At 46.5% G+C, this 19,277-nt stretch overlaps 1 protein-coding gene across 2 annotated transcripts in view; it reads right to left on the bottom strand.

The window, feature by feature from the left end:
• Positions 1-19,277, bottom strand: part of MCF2L2 (MCF.2 cell line derived transforming sequence-like 2) — a 319,138-nt gene that overhangs the window by 192,340 nt on the left and 107,521 nt on the right. For both annotated transcript variants that reach the window (XM_084638977.1, XM_084638978.1), the window contains exons 4-5: positions 12,521-12,611; positions 10,566-10,685 (exon numbers count right to left, since the gene is read on the bottom strand). In XM_084638977.1, the coding sequence (XP_084495103.1) occupies positions 10,566-10,685; positions 12,521-12,611 (211 nt within the window). The remainder of the gene's footprint in view (positions 1-10,565; positions 10,686-12,520; positions 12,612-19,277) is intronic.

The following is a 19,277-nucleotide window of genomic DNA, read 5'->3' as shown; positions in this document are numbered from 1 at the left end:
TTCGACCCTGGGCAGTTTCAACAAAAACCAATAATATTATTTATAATATACATTTGCACTTTCATCTGAGCACTCCTGTGATATATAGATAAATATTATTTATTTTACAGACAGGGAAATCAAGGGACGGGGAGGTCATACAAGTATGCCAAGGGGTGTGCTGAGACTAGACCCCGAAGGTCTGATTCTCCTCTCATTTACACCAAATTTACACCACTGTAACTCCACTAAGTTCAGTGAAGTTACTCCTCATATATCCTGGTGTCATGAGTCCTGATTCTTATTTCCCTGCTCTAACCCTTACATGAGCTACCTTCCCAGCAAACCTGAAAAACTAGAACTGCATAATGAAAGAAAGGCAGATTTGTATTAAGCTTCAGATTCATGGATTTCATAGACTTCAAGGCCAGAAGGGCCCACTGTGATCACCTAGTCTGACCTCCTATAAAACACAGCCCACAGAACTTCCCCCACAATAATTCCCATGACATATCTTTAAGAACATAGGCCATAAAGCGCAAACTTTACACTGGGTGCAGGCTGAGTTTCATACAGCAGGTTGAGAAAGACAGTTTCCTTTACCTTAGCCAATAAAGCATAATCAGCCACAGGTCAGAAACGCATTCAAATGCAAATGAAGGCTAATCAGTAGAGGCGGGCTTTGGCACAGAGAGAAGCACTTAAGCAAGGTAACAGATTAAGGACTGTGGAAACTGAAGTCCACAATGTGTCAATAAAGTTTCTCCTCCGTGTTCCTGTCCCAGCACGCTGCCACATGGACAGAGCATCTGGGCAGAGAGTAACTCAGTCTTCCTTCACATTTGATTCTTGGCTTCTCTGCTAATGTTGCTAACAGGACTCAAGGCCACTAGGAACTCAAGTAAGACCTTCTGGTTGTAGGCCTACAAACTGCCAGCAGCTAGCAAAGTCAGTCAGTCACTATGGTACCAGCCTGGGCCAAATTCAGACCATAGACTCCATAAAAATCTCTGAAAAATCTCCATAACCCATTTCTAATCCTGTGAACCAACCAGTCTCCTGGCAATCCTTTATTTGACACTTTTACACCTATTGGTAGTTATGCCCTTAAAACCCTCAGATGATGGATAATGTTATTTGGATAAGCCAATTAGAATGGACTCATTCAGCAAATCCTCAGTCATTAATTTTGGCAGAGTGTTTATTTCAGGCCAGTGGACCTGACCACTCAGAGCAGAAAGGGAACTGGAACGTCAAAGACCATTTTTATTGCTACAGGCTGGAGGGAAACAGGTAGTGGGAGTGGCCACTGGGTATAAATGTCCCTTTCAGAAATTGATATGTTAGACTCCTATAGAACATTCCATCTAAGGATCTGAAAGTGGGTTACAAACGTTAATGGATCTGCACAATGGCCTTATGAGGTAGGTAGCTAGCTAGTAGGTATCATTATTACTCCTATTTTACAGAGAGATTAGGTGGCTGATTTTCAGGCATCCTGATTGCCCACAACTCCATCTGAAGTCAATGGGAGATGCTCAGCATCGCTGAAGGTCATGTCCTAAATGACTCACACTTTAAAGAACTGGGAATGGAACTCAAGTCTCCTGACTCCCAGCCCTCTGTGTTAAAAAAGGAAGTATGATGTAGGGATTAAAAAAGCACAGGAGTGGGAAACGAGTTCTGGGTTTTATCCCTGCCACTGATCTGCTGTGAGACCTTGGGCAAGTCACTTAACCCCTCTGTGCCTCTGTTTCCCAAGCTATACAGTGGAGATAACAAGAGCATGCTCAGGGCATGATCCTGAAATTGACTCACTGTGGATGGACGCTTGCACTTGTTTGGAGATAAATGCAGGATCATGGCCTCAGGAACTCTGTTAACTGGCACTTTATACATTCAATAGATTAGATTAGATTAGATGCTTCAAACAGGTTGTAAGGTTTTATTCACCAATCTTTGAGTGTTTTGGGATCCTCAGGCTCCTGGACCCTTGTCATAAATATAAAGGGATGGGTAAACACCTTTAAAATCCCTCCTGGCCAGAGGAAAAACCCTTTCACCTGTAAAGGGTTAAGAAGCTAGGATAAACTCGCTGGCACCTGACCAAAATGACCAATGAGGAGACAAGATATTTTCAAAGCCGGAGGGGGGCAGAAACAAAGGCTCTCTCTGTCTGTGTGATGCTTTTGCCAGGAACAGAAAAGGAATGGAGTCTTAGAACTTAGTAAAAAGAAAAGGAGTACTTGTGGCACCTTAGAGACTAACCAATTTATTTGAGCATAAGCTTTCGTGAGCTACAGCTCACTTTATGCGTTAGATTCTGTTCTGTTTAAATGGCTGATAAAATAGCTGTGCTGAATGGAATGTATATTCCTGTTTTTGTGTCTTTTTGTAACTTAAGGTTTTGCCTAGAGGGATTCTCTATGTTTTGAATCTGATTACCCTGTAAGGTATTTACCATCCTGATTTTACAGAGGTGATTCTTTTACTTTTTTTCTTCAATTAAAATTCTTCTTTTAAGAACCTGATTGCTTTTTCATTGTGTTTAAGATCCAAGGGTTTGGGTCTGTGTTCACCTATGCAAATTGGTGAGGATTTTTATCAAGCCTTCCCCAGGAAACGGGGTGCAGGGTTTGGGGAGGATATTGGGGGGAAAGACGTTTCCAAGCGGGCTCTTTCCTGGTTATATATCTGTTAAGACGCTTGGTGGTAGCAGCAAAATAAGTCCAAGGGCAAAAGGTAAAATAGTTTGTACCTTGGGGAAGTTTTAACCTAAGCTGGTAAAAATAAACTTAGGGGGTTTTCATGCAGGTCCCCACATCTATACCCTAGAAGTCAGAGTGGGGAAGGAACCTTGACAACCCTGAACTCAAGGATCCTGCCATAGTCAACTTTGTGCATAGCATGATGTCCTGGGATGTTTCACCCACCCAAATGAAACACATTAAAATGAAGCCACTGCATCTGATTAAGTGAGCTGTTGCTCATGAAAGCTTATGCTCAAATAAATTTGTTAGTCTCAAAGGTGCCATAAGTACTCCTTTTCTTTTTACATTAAAAAGAGTAAAGTCAAAAGAAAAGCTATGCACAGAATGTTCATCCAGAGCCCCCTTTGTGATGTTGCAAGTCAGGAGGCTCACAGAGACTAGCTCAGTTTGGATTAGCATCAGCCTGGAGCATGAAGTCTGCGAGCTGATTGGGAACTGCAAGTCACTTTAGAAATGTCAGTCTGGACGGCTTTGCTGCAGAGTTCCCCCCTCCAGACTCCCTGCGGACTTGGTGACAGAGATCTGCTGCTCCAGTCTTCTACTGACATCACCATGGAACACTGGCATGTACTTTGAACGCGTGGGAAGGGTTTTAAAAACCTGATACACTTGTCACACTGGGCCAACAGCAAAGCTGTTAATGTAGCCAGGCAGAGTGCCAGCCCAGAGCCAGGTAAATCATGCGGTAGTGGGTCCTTGAAACTACAAGAGCAGGAGTGGGTGATACCAGTCAGCTCTGTGTTCTTGGGGAACCAGGGCACAGTATCTAGCCTGTCTGACTCATGAAAGACACCCCTCCCCCAGCCTCTGCTTGAACCAAAACCGATCAGAGAAAAGACTTGCAGAGAGCAGTGAAGGGCGGTGGGAGACACACCTAGATCCCTCCTGACAAGGGTGACAAGATTAAGGCAACTCCTCTAGCCTCATCTGCATCGAAGATGGGACAGGGAGACATCTCCATTAGCATACAGAAAAGAGAACAGAGATTCCAAGGCAGGAATGGCACTGAACTCTGGGACCAGAAAAGCAGGGAAGCACTGCATCCTGGGGGATCTCTGCTCCAGATGTTAATGAACCTACACCTGCACACACCCAGCTCAGCAGTTATCAGACCAATTCTAGTAATAAATCCTTGATTGATATCCAAAATACTGAAGCAGCCTAATTGCACTGTGAGCTCCCTGGAAGAAACACCACCCATAGCTAGGAGCGATCAGCCCTTTTTGTCTAATCTAAAAAAAACCCTTGAGTCATCAGTTTACCCATAAACAGATCTAGTGTTCTCCCTTGAACCATTGTTGTTTCTGTACAAAAACCCCTATCTATGTTCAAGTAAGTGTTCTGATGCATGGATCCAACTCTGCATCAGTTCCACTGAGATTTCATCTTCTCCTGACTGATCGTGCTGGGGGATCTGCCTGTCTCCAGCACTCAGGACTCTGAGCTACCACCATCACCTGGGAATCCCGACCAGTTCAAGCTTCAGAGAATGGGTGAGATGCCATCTCTCTCTCTCTCTCTGTTTTCTTTTCTACCTCAGGTATAACTTTCTAACCCTGACTTGTTTGATCAGGTATAGTTTTCTATGTATGACTTTTGTAACCTTTAATAATGTAACTATTAAGTTGGTTTAGGCTCTCCTTGTGTGGTTATCACTATTATTCAATAAATAACTTTTATGGTTAAGCTGGTTGCTTCTCTCTCTCTCACTCTCTCTGAACTTTCTCTTTTGTGTTTTTAGCTTCCCCATTTACTCTGCAGCAATGCGTCTTTTACCTAAGTTAAAGATCCCTGTAGCACCCACAAATACTGTGGGGTTTGCTCATCAAGTGGGTTACTACTAGTACCATGGTGACGTGAAAGTGGGGATAGGGACATGCTGAACCTGGGACATACAAGAGTGGCAGCTTGGAAGTGCAGCTCAACCCAGTCAGCTGAGTCCAGGGCATATAAGGGGGGCAGCTTGAAAGTGCTGATTGGCCCGGTCTGCTCAGACTTGCTCTGTTAATATGTGTGTGTGCGCGTGCGTTCATCTGGTTCTGGGGCTGGAGGAACCCAGCCCTGGGGAACCTAGGTCCTGCAGGGTAGCTCCATCGGGAGGGGACTTGCAGAAGGGAGAAGTAGAGCCACATGAAAACACAAGTGACACAAGCAGTACATTAATAAAATTAAAGAACACCCCCCCCCAAAGAGTAACCGTAATAAATGAGTAGACCCCAAAGTAACGGGCAAATCTGGTAACATGGGAGCCATCCAGCATGCTAGGGATCCAGTCCTGTAATGCTCTAAACAACCCCAATTCCCATTGTCTTCAATCAGACAGCACGAAGAGGCCACCATGGCTGGTGTTGAGGAGGCAGGAAAGGAGGAGGGTGTAGCAGCTTAGGTTAGAGATTACTGGGCCTGGATAAGATAATGAAGATGGGGTGGGAGGGGCATATTTTTGAGGCAAAACCATCAGTATTTAGTGCTGGGGTCTATGTGAACGGAGTCAAATTACACCGAGGTTGCAACGCTCAAGAAGTGGGAAGTTTGTAGAATTGGCAGCTGCATGGACATAAATCAGTGTCTCCTAATGGACTGAGTATGCTGTAAAGGCAACTTCACTTTATTGAGCTTCAGTATTCAGCAGCCAGAATGAAGGGTCATTTAGCTGCACCTCCTGCCATGGAAGATCCTGGAGCTCCTTCCTGAATTCAGCTCAGTGTCCTGAATTGGCTCAGTTCAGATAAACCCCGGCATAATCCAATATTGCTACATTGTGCCTGGGAAACAAGCCATGATTCCCACCCAGTCAAATACTGGTTTAACTTGGCACACCAATTTTATTAAACATATTTGCATACTGTATGTTTGTACTGTTACGTTTTGCAGCATATTTTGTTTCAGCCTCTACTAGCGTCCCAGTCTGACCCTAACTCAGCTGCCTCTCTGCAGAGGAAATGCACCCCCTATGAGCTGCATGGTGAAATTACTGTTGCCAGCCCAATGTCTTTCTTTAATTTATACAAATCTCCAAACAATTGAAAGGCGAAGGGACAAGTAGTGTGACCTGGTGGGTAGGGCAACTGGGTTCTTTTCCTGGATCCGACACCGATTCACTGTGCGATCGCAAGCAGGACACTTGGGAGGAAGTTGTTTAAAAAAGTCTCCACTAATTTTGGGCACCCAACCTGAGACACCTTAGTCCTTATTTTAAAAGATGACGGACACACGTAGCTCCCCCCAGACTTCAGTCTGAGCTGTGGGTGCTCAGCACTTCCGAAAATCAGGGCCCCCCCGGTGTCTGAACCTGGTCACCCAAATCTAAAATCAATGAAAGTTATAGAAAATGTAGGCCATGTGTCTCAGTTTCTCCATCTGTAAACCAGCTACATCATCCTTATATTATGATACGAATAATAATGAGTAACTCAGTGCCCCATCCTGTGAGCACCCTGAACTCCCAGACGTCAAAGTTCTTAACTCTTGATTTCAACCACCACCCAGCATTTGAAGTGGAATCTTTATGTTTCTCTTAAAAGATTCAGTGAGTATGAAGGATGCTGAACTGTTGGCAAATTCTAATTCTGTAGCAAACCCGTCCCTGTCGGGGCAGGGACATCTGACGCAGCAGCTGCTGTGGAAATGTCTTGCAGCTAATTGAGGACAAGAGCACGTGTTCTGTGACTCTTGCAGGGTGTGATGGGAACACTTTTCATCTTTAAATTGACACTGGAATAAAAGATAGGTATTTGTATTGGTTTTAGGACTATAATTCACCAACACAAACCTGCACCGCTGCCGTCAGTGGGAGAAGGACCAGGCCAAAATATTTCAGTGAAAACTATGGCTCTAAGCTGCTGTCCACGTTGGAGTGGAGATGAGGGAAGCTTGCCCGCTAGACATCATTCCCATAGGCTTTGTGATTGGCTGAGGTAGGCACCAGGTACCCACCCACACAGAGGGAATGCAGCATCCTCCACTCCATCCAGTTAGAGGATGCAGTGTGCGCATTCTCTGTGGGAACCCTGCTCCGTTGGTCTGGACTGAGCCACTTTCAACCCACCCTTCCAAGTCCCATTTAGAAATCCTGGGACGGTGTTGGGGCTAGATTCCACCAGTCCTCATGTACCAGTAACCCACTGGTGCGTGTATGTTTACAAGTCCCCTTCCTCTGTGCCCAATCCGTGGAGGATCTGAGTCTGTTACAGCCACGGTTACAAAGTCTCGGCTCATAAACTCAAGCTCTAGCAACTCTTGGTGTTAGCTCTGGAGGTCCCCGGTTCAATCCCCAGCGTGGTGGCCAGGATGGCAGCTGTCACACTTGCCCCTACACCTGAGCTACAAAGGGGAACAAAGACTATTTGTGCTATCTACCCCCACCCCCTTGCACATCTATACAGGGCATGGCATAGCCCAGCCCACAATGAACACACAAGAAAGGCTACGATTTAGTCACAGAAGTCACAGAATCCATGACTTCCAAAGACCTCCGGGACTTCAGCCCTAGTGGCTGGGAGCTGCAGGGTTCCGCAGCCTCCCGCAGCAGCAGGGAGCTGTGAGGTACTCCCGCCACGTAAGGCAGTGATGCCCCCAAGCTCCCAGCTGCTGCGGGCAGGGGAGGTGTACCCCGGGGTTCCTGGCCCCCGCCAGCGGCATGGGGGACCCCTGCAGCTCCCCACCTGCTGGCAGCAACACGGGGGACCCCCCAGAGCTCTCCCCCCTGTTGCCGGTGGTGGCAGGGGATCCCCGCAGCTCCCCACCCGTCGCCGCCGGCAGTAAACTATCCCCACAGCTCCCTGTCCGTCGCCAGCAGGGGGTCCCTGCAGCTCCCCACCTGCTGCCGGTGGCAGCAGGGGATCCCTGCAGCTCCCTGCCCACTGCTGGTGGCAGGGGGATTCCCACAGCTCCCTGCCCGCTGCCACGTGTCCCAGGGGGATTTCTACGGCTCCCAACGCCACTGCGGGAGGCAGAGGACCCTGCAGCTCCTAGCCACAGCTGGGGCGGGAGGGGCTGGAAGCTCCCAGCCCCATGGCATCTGCTCAGCCCCTTCCCCTTTTATCATGGATATTTTTAGTAAAAGTCAGGGACAAGTCACGGGCTTCCGTGAATTTTTCTTTATTACCTGTGACCTGTCCGTGACTTTTACTAAAAATATCCGTGACAAAATCTTAGCCTTACACATAAGCAATAACCGTTCTGCTCCTGCTCATAATGAGGTCAGTGGATGTTTGCCACTATGCAATCGGGCCCAAACACGGAGCTATCAGCCAGACCTAGCAATAATGGGGACAAGGTGGGTTCTTTTGCCAATCAATTTAAACCAAAAGTCCCGTGTAAAACAATTAAATAAAATCATGATGAAAGCTCCCTGTAAAATCATTATTACTTACTTAGTGGGTTCAGCAGTGTACAGAATATGAATGAAAACAATATGAAATAATAATAACTATCATACATTTCTATTTAGAAGAGACCCCCCCCCATCCAAAGGCAAATACACAATTAGGAACAAATCTGAAAGAAGCTCAGGCAAAATGGCTTAATATGTAAACCCCAGAGCTGGCACAGAATTGACTACGTGCATCACATTATACTACACTCCACACACCCCACCCCAACTATACACATTTAACATACAATGAAGGAGATGAATAAACATGGCTTGGGTTGTGGGGCGGGCTGAGAGCCCAAGAGTCATTATAAACAGATAGAATGGCATGCAAACACAACAGGGACTCTGACAAATTGATAGTGGATGAGAAGGCCTATGGGAAAGTACTGACTACAGGGGAAATATAATAACCCGTTGTGACGGGGTCCAGCTGGCCTTCACAGCGCCTTAAAGGAGACCCCCACACCCTGACTACACCCCGTCCCAGGAAACAGCAATGTGTCAGGAAAGGAGCAGCGAAGGTTGGTCCTTCAGGCCTGCCTAGAGAGGACTCGCTGAAGCAGGCACCTTGGAAACTACACAGAGAGGGTTGTCCATGGGCTAGTGACAGCCAATCAGTGCCAGCCGGCTCCGATAAAAGAAGCTGCAGGGCCACAGATAGCAGGACAGTCCCTGGCTGGGACCGGAGGAGCAGGGAAGGATGCTTCTCTCCAGTCAAAGGAGCCTGTGAATTAGCCAGGGTTATCTCTGGCTACACTTGCATAGCTGGGTTTGCAGGTAGAGAGGGAGCTGGGATCCGTGGCCCTGAGCTAAGAGTGAAGGATAAAGGGGCCAAGTGGGAAGAAGCCTAGGGAGGTAGAAGCAATGAACTGAATTGAGCAGTATGTAGCTGCTGGGTATAGGGTCCCTGAGTTGGAACCCAGAGCAGTGGGCAGGCCCAGGTTCCCACACCGGCAAAGTGGCATAAACCCAGAGAAGGGGGCGGGGAACAGGCCCAACCCACGCCCTGAGAAGGGAACAGGGCTCATTTGGAAGCCCTAGCAAAGGCCTGAATTTCAAGGGCACACAGCCAGGGCTGAAGATCCTGGTGTGGGCAGATAGACTCTTGCTGAACTCTTTGCTACCCAAAAGGAGCTTATTTGACTTCATGACCTGGCCGGAGGGCTAAGCCACTGAAATGCGCCAGGGGGCACCAGGAGTGGGAAAAGGCCTGCAGTACTGCATGCAGCCACAAGGAGGCACCCCTTAACACCCTTCTAGGAAAAAAAAATATTCTACAGTATTCACCCCAAATCACCCAGTATCTGGACCATTTTTGTAGTATTTGCTTTTATAAAGGAGCACTTGTAAAACAGTACAAGAGTATTTATCAGGACAGGAGATTTTATAAGGGTTTTAAGATGATGGACTGCTTTGCTGATGGTGCCATCAATATCTTTTACCTGACTTAATATACAAGGTCTCTGGCATTTATGATTTAATGGCAACAAAACCGAAAGCCTGGGTCTGCTGTGAAAAGTGATTCCATAACAATGATGTTGTGGCCTTCCAGGCTGATTCATTATCAAGGATTTCTGAATCAAATGTTCTCCATTTACAAGCGCACAGACAACGATTTGTTGTAGCTGGCAGCTCTGCAAACTCTGCCTGGGATCTGAGAGTCAGGCTGGTTTCTTTCCTTCTCACACATCGTGACCTGTAATAAAGGTTCTACAGGTCAAATCAGGCTCTGGGTGACACATGGGCAAACCAACTGAAGACAGTGAGGTTGCAAAAGTAAAACCTGCTGGAACGTACACAGATCTGTGGGTGATCCATGAGATGGAACAGAACCCAGCTTACTCCCTCTCAGCTGCATTAGCTCTGCAGAACTAAAAATTAATTCTCATCACTTGAGTGAGACGATGACTCTGAATTCACTCTGGAAGCAGCTCCATGAAGGAAAAGGGTGTTATTTCTATACAGTCACATTTCAGAGCAAGACTGCACTTTGATGTGAAGTCATGTCCATTTATCATCTTATGGCAGCTCCCATGGCTTCTCATGGTTAACTTATTGGTATTATTGTGACTGACGGTAGCAGAATCAACAAACACTATTTAAACAAACCAATGCAAAGGTTACAACTCATTTACCTTCCCCTCCCCAATATGTGAATCTATCCCTGACGCAAAAAAAGGGAACAAAGAACCCATCTGATCAAGACAACGGGGTTAATTTGAAACACCCTTCCCACATCACGGCTTGGTTGATCTTGTCTGAGTTTCTTCTGGGGCTTTTAATAATTGACATACGCTCAGGCCTGCTTTTTGGTGCGTTGAGCCCTGATTGCCAGCGCAATTAAACCGTAACAACGGGGTTAAAAGAGAAGTTGGCTGACACTCAGCTACAGAAGACATAGAAACAAAGGAACACGGGGACAAAAAGTGCATGCTTACCGGTACCTTCATTTTAAAGTCATCTCGATAGAGTTTAATGCCGATGTCAGCGATTGTCCTTTGAATAAAGCGGGAGGGCCGCAGGACAAACACCAGCTGCAGGTTCCCTGGAAATGCTCCCTGGAAAGAACATACAAGTGTTACAGAGCAAAGCAATTAAACCTCATGCCCACAAAGGAGCCCAGGGTCATTTTGGTTACCTTCTGACTCAGAAATTCCTCAGGAAGCAAGCAAAAGCGGGGGGGACGTAATGATTCTGGAGCTGCCCAGACTGCATGGCTGTCATCTGTTCCGTTCACCATGCTCCTGGCCCATCGCCGACTGAAGTCAATGGAGTGACTCCCACTGGCTTCAGTGGGCTTTGGATCAAGCAGCACAACTAGATATGACCAAATGGGCAGATAGTGGGGACACAACTCAAAATCTTCTGCATCAAAGAACACAGGCCTTTGCAGGCCACTTGAACTAAAGGAGAATCTCCCTTAAGCTACGATAATATCAGGGCTTCTCTCCTCTTTAGGCTGCAGCCACTAGAGGGCGACATAGTCACACACATTTGAGCAGGGCTGGCATTCCATTTAGCACCACAGTGGTTCTCAATCTTTCTGGGCTTAGGGCCCATTTGGAAACCTAGATGGCCTGTTGCAACCCAGTAAATCGCTTTAGTACAAAAAAATCTGGCTTACTAAATATTTCGTACCGACAATACATAACACACACTAATGCAATAAGTACACGGTGAGTACCGTAGCGGCTGCTCCGGTCCTGCTGGGCGTGACCCCCAGGGTCGCAGCACCACTCAGGTTTGGCCCAGCCCACCTGATTGAGGGGCAGCTGGTCCCAACCGCTGCCATCCTGTGCACCAGGTTGCAATGCCCAGAGCAGAGAGCCACGCCCAGCCATCACTCAGGATGGCACCACCGCTGTGGGGTAAGTGTGGGCAGGCTCTGCAAATCCTTCCCAGGGTCTCTGGACCTCACCTCACCCCCTCCCAGAGCCTCCCCCCCCATCAGGGACAGACTTGACACAAACCCAGGCTTCCCGTGCAACCCTTTGATACCTTCTGGTGACCCAGCTTTGGCCCACAGACAGAGAAACCTTGCAGTATAGATGGAGGGTGACATATGCACATTACAAGACCAGATTTAGCCTTCATATCTTGAAAAGATTTTATTTATCCCCCAGAGTTTGTTCAGATAGGTACACAGCACCTTCTCCAGACATGTGGTGATGTTCATTTGCTATGACATTTGTCTGTGTCACATGGTCCTCCGGAGACCTTGGGGGCAGCTGAACAGAGCAAGGAATGGAAAATATCTGTTCGAGATTCTGCATCCCCAGGAATTAACTTAAATCAAACTCAGACACCCAGCTAGTCTAAACTCTAATTCTACAGGAGTATTGCACAGTAATTCAGTATTGCACAGAAGCATGCCCAGTCAGTATACAGTGCATGTTATATAAAATACGTATATTCATCTGCTGCTCTTCTCAGTGCCAGCAACCACTTTCTTAAATCTGACCTTCTCAAGTGAAAGCAGAAACAGCATTAAAGAGTTTCTACCAGATCTGCTGTCAAGAAAACATGAGCCATTAGAGACATCTCCAGTGGGCCCCTTTGCCATTCCCAGTACCACACTATGTACCACAGGGACGATCTGTTACCTCTTTCATCTTGAGCAGCCCACTTTAAATCATTACAATTTGTCACACCGTCATCCCAGCGAATGGCCTTGCATTCTAATTTAGCAAGACACAAGGCGGCCGCATTCATTATTACAGGCTAATCAGCCTCTGCCGGTTAATGTGCGAGTTTGGCACAGATCTCCAGGGTGGGGAAGATGCTGCATGAACAGCTAAAAAGGCATGCAGGAGATCGTTCACTGTGCTGAAGGACCAGCGGAGAGTTCTAATTTCTGGAAGGGAAAAAGTAAACACAAACACCGGGCACTTACTGCTATCCGTGTCAGGGATGCCTTTACTGCACTCCATTTGTCCCGTCGTCTGTCTATAACGATGATGAATCCAATACTGGCAGCCTCCAGACTGCAAAATAGATGAAACAGGGGTGCCGGGTTACATGGAGGTAGACCATGTAACAGTGCTTAGCACAACCCAGCCCCCTCCGTGTCATAGTCCAAGCCCATGATTAAAACACAATGTACAGCAGAGAGCGTGAATAATCGGCAGATTTGCAAGTGCAGGCAAGCCAGCAAATTTCCTCTTTCCAGCACCAGGTTAGCAGCCTCCACAAAACATGAATATTTTATCCGTTATATCTCTTGGCTGCCTTGCTACTGGCTGCCAAAATTCTGTGATGTGAACAGTTTAGGATCACACATTGCTTTGTACTGGGACTGAAGCGGAAGGACAGATCTTCCTTGCTTTGCAGAAGAATTCAAGTTATTAGATACCTGTCCTCACTCTTAGGCATTTTGCATCATTTTCCTAAGATGCTGATGACTGACAAGTGCACTTATCTCTCACAAGGAGTGGAATTTACCCTTCCCCTCAGGATGCCCAAATAATTAGGGGGACAAAGCGGGAGTTAAGGAGATTGGAGTCTCACGTCCACCCAACTCACAGGCAGGCCATGGGGCTGCAAGCCACTCAATGGATGTTATGTCAGCATACAGGCTAGAATTGTGGCTACAGTCCTTACAAATGGGTGCTGAGCTACTAAATGCGTGGAATTGCAGATCTGCCTATTCAGGGCCAGCACGGAGCCCCCCTCTGTGAGGTGCAGGCTCACCCTGTATTCCTGGGGGGCTGCTACTCTCACCCTGCCAGCCAAGAGAGCTCCGGGATTCCTTGAGCAGTGTGGAGACTTTTCAGTGGGTGAGCGAGTTTACCCTGCAATGCATAGACAGCACTTCCCCCCTTGTCACAAGCCAACAGTCTTACTGAAGAATCACGACAGATCTGGGGCACAAACCAGACAGGACTGAAACAAACGAGGCAGCCGCTTACAATCTGGTCAATAATGTGCTCCAAGGAATGGCTCAATATTAAAGGCGCCGCTCAGATTCCACCAGTCGCACCCCCCCACACACTTAGAGTCAATTAATTTGTTTTACTGGGGAAAGGTGCCAGATAAATTTGTCCCAGAGACTGAGATCTTCTCGTCTAGTCCAAGACTGAGCGCAGCATGGGAGGCGGAAGTGAAAGTTTCCTCACACCAGCATGTCTCAGTTGTGTCCTGGACAGATCATGACCTGGCGGGACCACTCATAGGTACCCGTGTTAGCGATCGTGTTAGCGATTCGCGCTAGGACAAATGGGAAGAGAAAGAGCTTATTACCCTGCTCCAAAGAGCATTTTAATCAAAGGGCCAAACGCTGCCTGGCCCTTGTACAAATGCAGGGCTCACCTGATTCCCCCATGCATGATCCATGCTCTGGAGAGCCCAAAGGCTGCTCCCACCCTGCTCTGCTGGCACTGTGTGGCTCCCTCAGAGAATCAGGGAGCGATGGGCAGGAGGCAGGTTACAGGGGCCAGTCTTGTGGGTGGTTTTATGATGGCCTGACTTACCACCACCCCACCTCCGTCACATAAGTCACCAAAGAGCCATCGGATGGTAATGATTTTGAACCACAACCTACCCAGTGCAGGATGCAAACCAGCAGTCTGGAAGCAAAAGTGCCATGCATAGTTATGATGCTGTATAAGTGATCATCGCTAGGATTAATACTAAACCCCAGGAAGGATCCCTGAGCGACCTCGTCCCCCAGATCAATTGCTTTTACTGCTATCCTCTGATGAGAATTAGGGTATTCAAAGGCCAGAAAACCTTTTTTTAAAAAATGGCAAGGTTTTCTTTTCTCTTTAAATAAGTCAATGAACAGTCTGAACATCTGTTAATGCAGAGGAAGGGAGCGGCTGAAGCAATTATTGAGGTACCTCTTGCCTCTCACATGCAATAAAAATACTTCCCAATTGTTTCTTGTCAGTAGCTCGCCAAGTCTTTCAAGAAAGACTCCGGTGTGCATTTGCTTTAGAGCAGAAGAGAAGCAGCGCTGACATTTTCTTTGTTGTTAAACTGTTACTGGAAGGCGTGTGGGGGAACTAACCCCAGATCTGCGCACTGATGCTGTTTGATCTTATCAAACCCTTCAGCCAACTGGGACTAGAATCCCCTGTAACAGTTTGTCAGTCAGTCCCGATACGTTTGGGCAAATCATCTATCAACTTCCAGCTGGAACGCGACGTACAGTGTCTATGCACGGGCACCCTGTCAGATCAGATGGAGAGGTGCAAGGATGTGTGGTTTGACCCAGTCTCTCCGCCACAATGATTGATGCTGCTGCACCACAGATGGAAAGCCAGGAAACTGGGTTATAGTACCAACATCTGGCAAGCTCTCTGGCTCGAGTGTATTGAAAGCCTCCACAGCGGAAAGGGAGAAGTTGGAGGTGAGCATGTGGGGAGTGACAAGGCCAACAAAAAAGTTTGGAAAGTTATAGTAACTTCAAGTGAGGGAAGGTTTCCAGGGATACGTCTGACACTACAGCAGGAGAAGAGGCCCCTTCAGCAGCACTGTTCATAGAATACCCTCATTAGCACAATTTCTGCTTGAATTAGAAACACTGTAACACACTTGACTTGTGGAAAGGCCTCTTCACATGATTTCAATTACTTCCTCCCTTGTGTGTTTAATGCACATTAATTTTTTCTCCTTTGTTTAGTGGCATGTGGAGAAACACTCACGTCACTGTGGAAAGGAAACAAATCCCCAAATAATTGCTCAGTGCAACCCATCTAGGTGCTGCACAGAACATATGCAATTACTTATTGATCTCACACACACCTAGGGGCCAAAACTCTGATCTTTCATCTTAGAAAACCACAGACCTCTACTGGAACATGTGTAGGGAGATCTTCCTTAGCTTGCTGCAGTAGCTTGGTCCTTTATTATTCCTGCCACTCGAGGGCACCATCGCAGACTCACTGACATACACATAGCTAATACATGGAAGCTGCAAACTGAACAACTTGAAGTCCTTCTCTTTCATTATAAAGGGGCACTGAGAAGCCTTTTAGACGATAACAAATTTTAGCTGACCTGAGCTGGATTCAATCCACTGGCCTAGTGATTAAGATACCTATAAATTGACCCTTATTGATCCATCCCAGATCCATTTAGTAGACCAGCAACGTGGTTTGTTAAAGATAAGCCAATATTCATTAACAGGCATTTTAAATTCTTCTGAAAACAAACACCCAGGCTGAGGCTAATCTGAAATGCAGATGTTCCTGGTGCTAAATGCTGTCAAAACACAATGCTCACCAAAACAACCCCGGCAGCCTCAGATATTCATTCATTTCAAACACTGATATGTACGGACTCAGTCTTCTAAGGAATGGAGCCTAGTTCTTTCTCCATCCGTTTTTTAAATGAAAATTGAAACGAGTAAATACAAGACGGCTCTTGTGACGTTTAGGTCCCTCTGTTCAGACCGAGGGAGAGGACCAGGGTTGGACACACGTATATGAGGAGGGATCAAAAAGAATGGGACTGCTCAATTTAGAAAAGAGATGACTCAGGGGAATATGGCAGAGCTTTGTAAAATCATGAAAGGTGTGGAGAAAGTGAATAGAATCATAGAAGATCAGGGTTGGAAGAGACCTCAGGAGGTCATCTAGTCCAACCCCCTGCTCAAAGCAGGACCAACCCCAACTAAATCATCCCAGCCAAGGCTTTGTCAAGCCAGGCCTTAAAAACCTCTAAAGAGGGAGATTCCACCACCTCCCTAGGTAACCCATTCCAGTGCCTCACCACCCTTCAATAAAGAAGTGTTATTTACCCCTTCACATAACACAAGAACCAGGAGTCACCCAATAAAATTAATAGGGAGCAGGTTTAAAATAAACAAAAGGAAGTGCTTCTGCACACACAATACAATTAACCGGTGGAACTCATTGCCATGGGATGTTGTCAAGGCCAAAAGTCTAACTGGTTTCAAGTTCACGGAGCATAGGTCCATCAATGGCTATCAGCCAAGATGGTCAGTGATGCAACTCCATGTTCTGGGTTTTCCTAAACCTTCCCCTGCCAGAGGCTGGGACTGGACGACAGGGGATGGATCACTCAATTATTGCCCTGTTCTGTTCATTCTCTCTGAAGCACCTGGTACTGGATACTGTCACAAGACAGGATACTGGGTTAGATGGACCATTATGGCCCAGTATGGCTGTCCTTTGTTTACCAGAGCAGCTCAAATAACTAAAATGTTTATTTGTGAATAACTATGCAATTAAAACAATGCCATAACTCACAATCAGTATTATTTATAATGTATTATTCTAACCAGTATTGATATGTATAATACGTCTATTAATAAAACACTGAGATTTTGGCATTTAAGTCAATGCAACTTGCGGTACTAAGAAATTAAGGATATTCTCCCCTCAATATGTACATTTTTAGAGGCCCTTAGAAAATCTAGCCCTGCAAAGTGCAGGATATTTTTCTGCCTAGAAAGATGCGCTAAAGCCATGTACCAGGATGTTATTTCAGAGAAATCAAATGGCTCTGTCCCAAAGAAACAGAGACAATATACCATTGCCATCAGCATCACATTCTGTCTTCCCAGTTTAGCTTCACTTAGCCAGCTTGCAATAGCTGTACATTCTTCAGGTACCAACAATTCTAACTTGACACACAGAGCCAATTTCATATCTGGGGTAACTCCACTGAAACGAGTGATTTACAACAAAATGTTTGAAAAGTGGACGTGTCTTTGTGGAAGTTACCAACATGCTAATGTTGGAATAAAACAGTTTATTAAGCAGTCCTGCTTAGACTGACAGAAATGAGAGACAAAGCAGATAGCAATGAATGACACTTGCGATTGCCATATTTCTACAAGAAAGCTCGCAGGTCACACATACTGAATTGTGCCATTACCGAAATAGGAGCTGGTTTGGGAAATTCAGTAAAGGATTTCTATAAATGTGAGCGTAATTGTACTTTACACCCATTAGTGTAAATGAGAATCAGGCCACTCAGTGTTCTGTTTAGCTAGTGACTGTGATGTAGATCATTTGCCTCCATGTCCTGTTTACACTGTGTGAGAAGAAACAGGGGTGAAAATGGAGAAGACTGGTAAGTTAGCATGATCCGGAAGAGGAAGGAAAGGGGGGAGGTGGGGAAGATTAGAAACCATATGCTGCAGGGAAAGCAGAGCAGAGTAAAACAGCATGGAGGAAAAATTGAGGCATCGTGTGCCTAGCTCAAAGTCATCACCGCAGACCCTTGCAAAGCAGTGACATGTGGTTAAGATGGCAGAAGCTACTGACAGGGATGCAGGCCGGTAACCTTGGTTACTACTGATGTATGAAAAGCAACGAGGGTCTGATAAGAGAGGTAAGGTTTGGATGTCGCTGGGGGGGGAGGGGGGGCGGTGATTTAAAATGATACTTGACAAAGGCATGTGGGCCATAGCATAGAGTCAGACATGTGCTGTATAAACTTGCATTTAACCAAGGTGTTCAGGACGATATCACCTGTCTTCAGCAAGATGATACAATGATACTTGTATTTCTTAGGGTATGTCGACAATATATTTCTTATTTGTAGTAAGCCGGGGGCAGACTGAGAGTCTTAACTTCGCCAGGGAAATAGAGACAGTGTCACCAAATGATATCATTTCAATTTAGTACACACCAATAGAAACCTACCTCAGGTGTCAGTGTCACTTGGCATTGAGCGATGAGGGCAGGAAATCAGGAGTTTGAGGAAGAAAATGAGGCAAAATAATAGTATTTACATGGGCAGAACATCCAGTAAACAGATCCCCACTCTCAAAAAGGTGGTTAAGAAAAGCTCACACTGGACTTTCTTAATATCTCTACCTCCCATGTCATAGAAGTGCACTGGACAGACTGATTCATTTGAAAGAGAGATTTGAAGCATACAGTACATGACAGGTAATATGAAACTTGCCTCCAAAGTAAATGAGCACACGTTGAGCCCTGTGAAGCCTGGATTTCCGCTATCTAAGAGACTCCCCATCTCTCTGTGCAATATCCCAACACACAAGATCAGCAGAGGCACTCCTGCTGACAGTCCTGAGATTTGAACTCTGGTGAGCCCTCGGTTCTAGAAGACACTTCCCGTCAGGCTATGACTACATTGCAAAAAACACATTCCCCGTGGCAGCAAGTCTCAGGGTATGTCTACACTACGAAATTAGGTCGAATTTATAGAAGTCGTTTTTTTAGAAATCGTTTTTATATAGTCGAGTGTGTGTGTCCCCACAGAAAATGCTCTAAGTGCATTAAGTGCATTAACTCGGCGGAGCGCTTCCACAGTACCGAGGCAAGCGTCGACTTCCGGAGCGTTGCACTGTGGGTAGCTATCCCACAGTTCCCGCAGTCTCCGCTGCCCATTGGAATTCTGGGTTGAGATCCCAATGCCTGATGGGGCTAAAACATTGTCGCGGGTGGTTCTGGATACATATCATCAGGACCCCGTTCCCTCCCTCCCTCTGTGAAAGCAGCAGCAGACAATCGTTTCGCGCCTTTTTCTTGAGTTACCTGTGCAGACGCCATACCACGGCAAGCATGGAGCACGCTCAGGTAACCGTCACCGTATGTCTCTTAGGTGCTGGCAGATGTGGTACTGCATTGCTACACAGCAGCAGCAACCCCTTGCCTTGTGGCAGCAGATGGTGAGGTAGGACTGGTAGCCGTCATCGTCATGTCCGAGGT

This window comes from Lepidochelys olivacea (assembly GCF_965140295.1).
Source record: "Lepidochelys olivacea isolate rLepOli2 genome assembly, chromosome: 9".
NCBI lineage: Eukaryota > Metazoa > Chordata > Testudines > Cheloniidae > Lepidochelys > Lepidochelys olivacea.
Note: the sequence above shows the minus strand (reverse complement) of the source record. Positions and strands in the feature narration are given on the sequence as shown.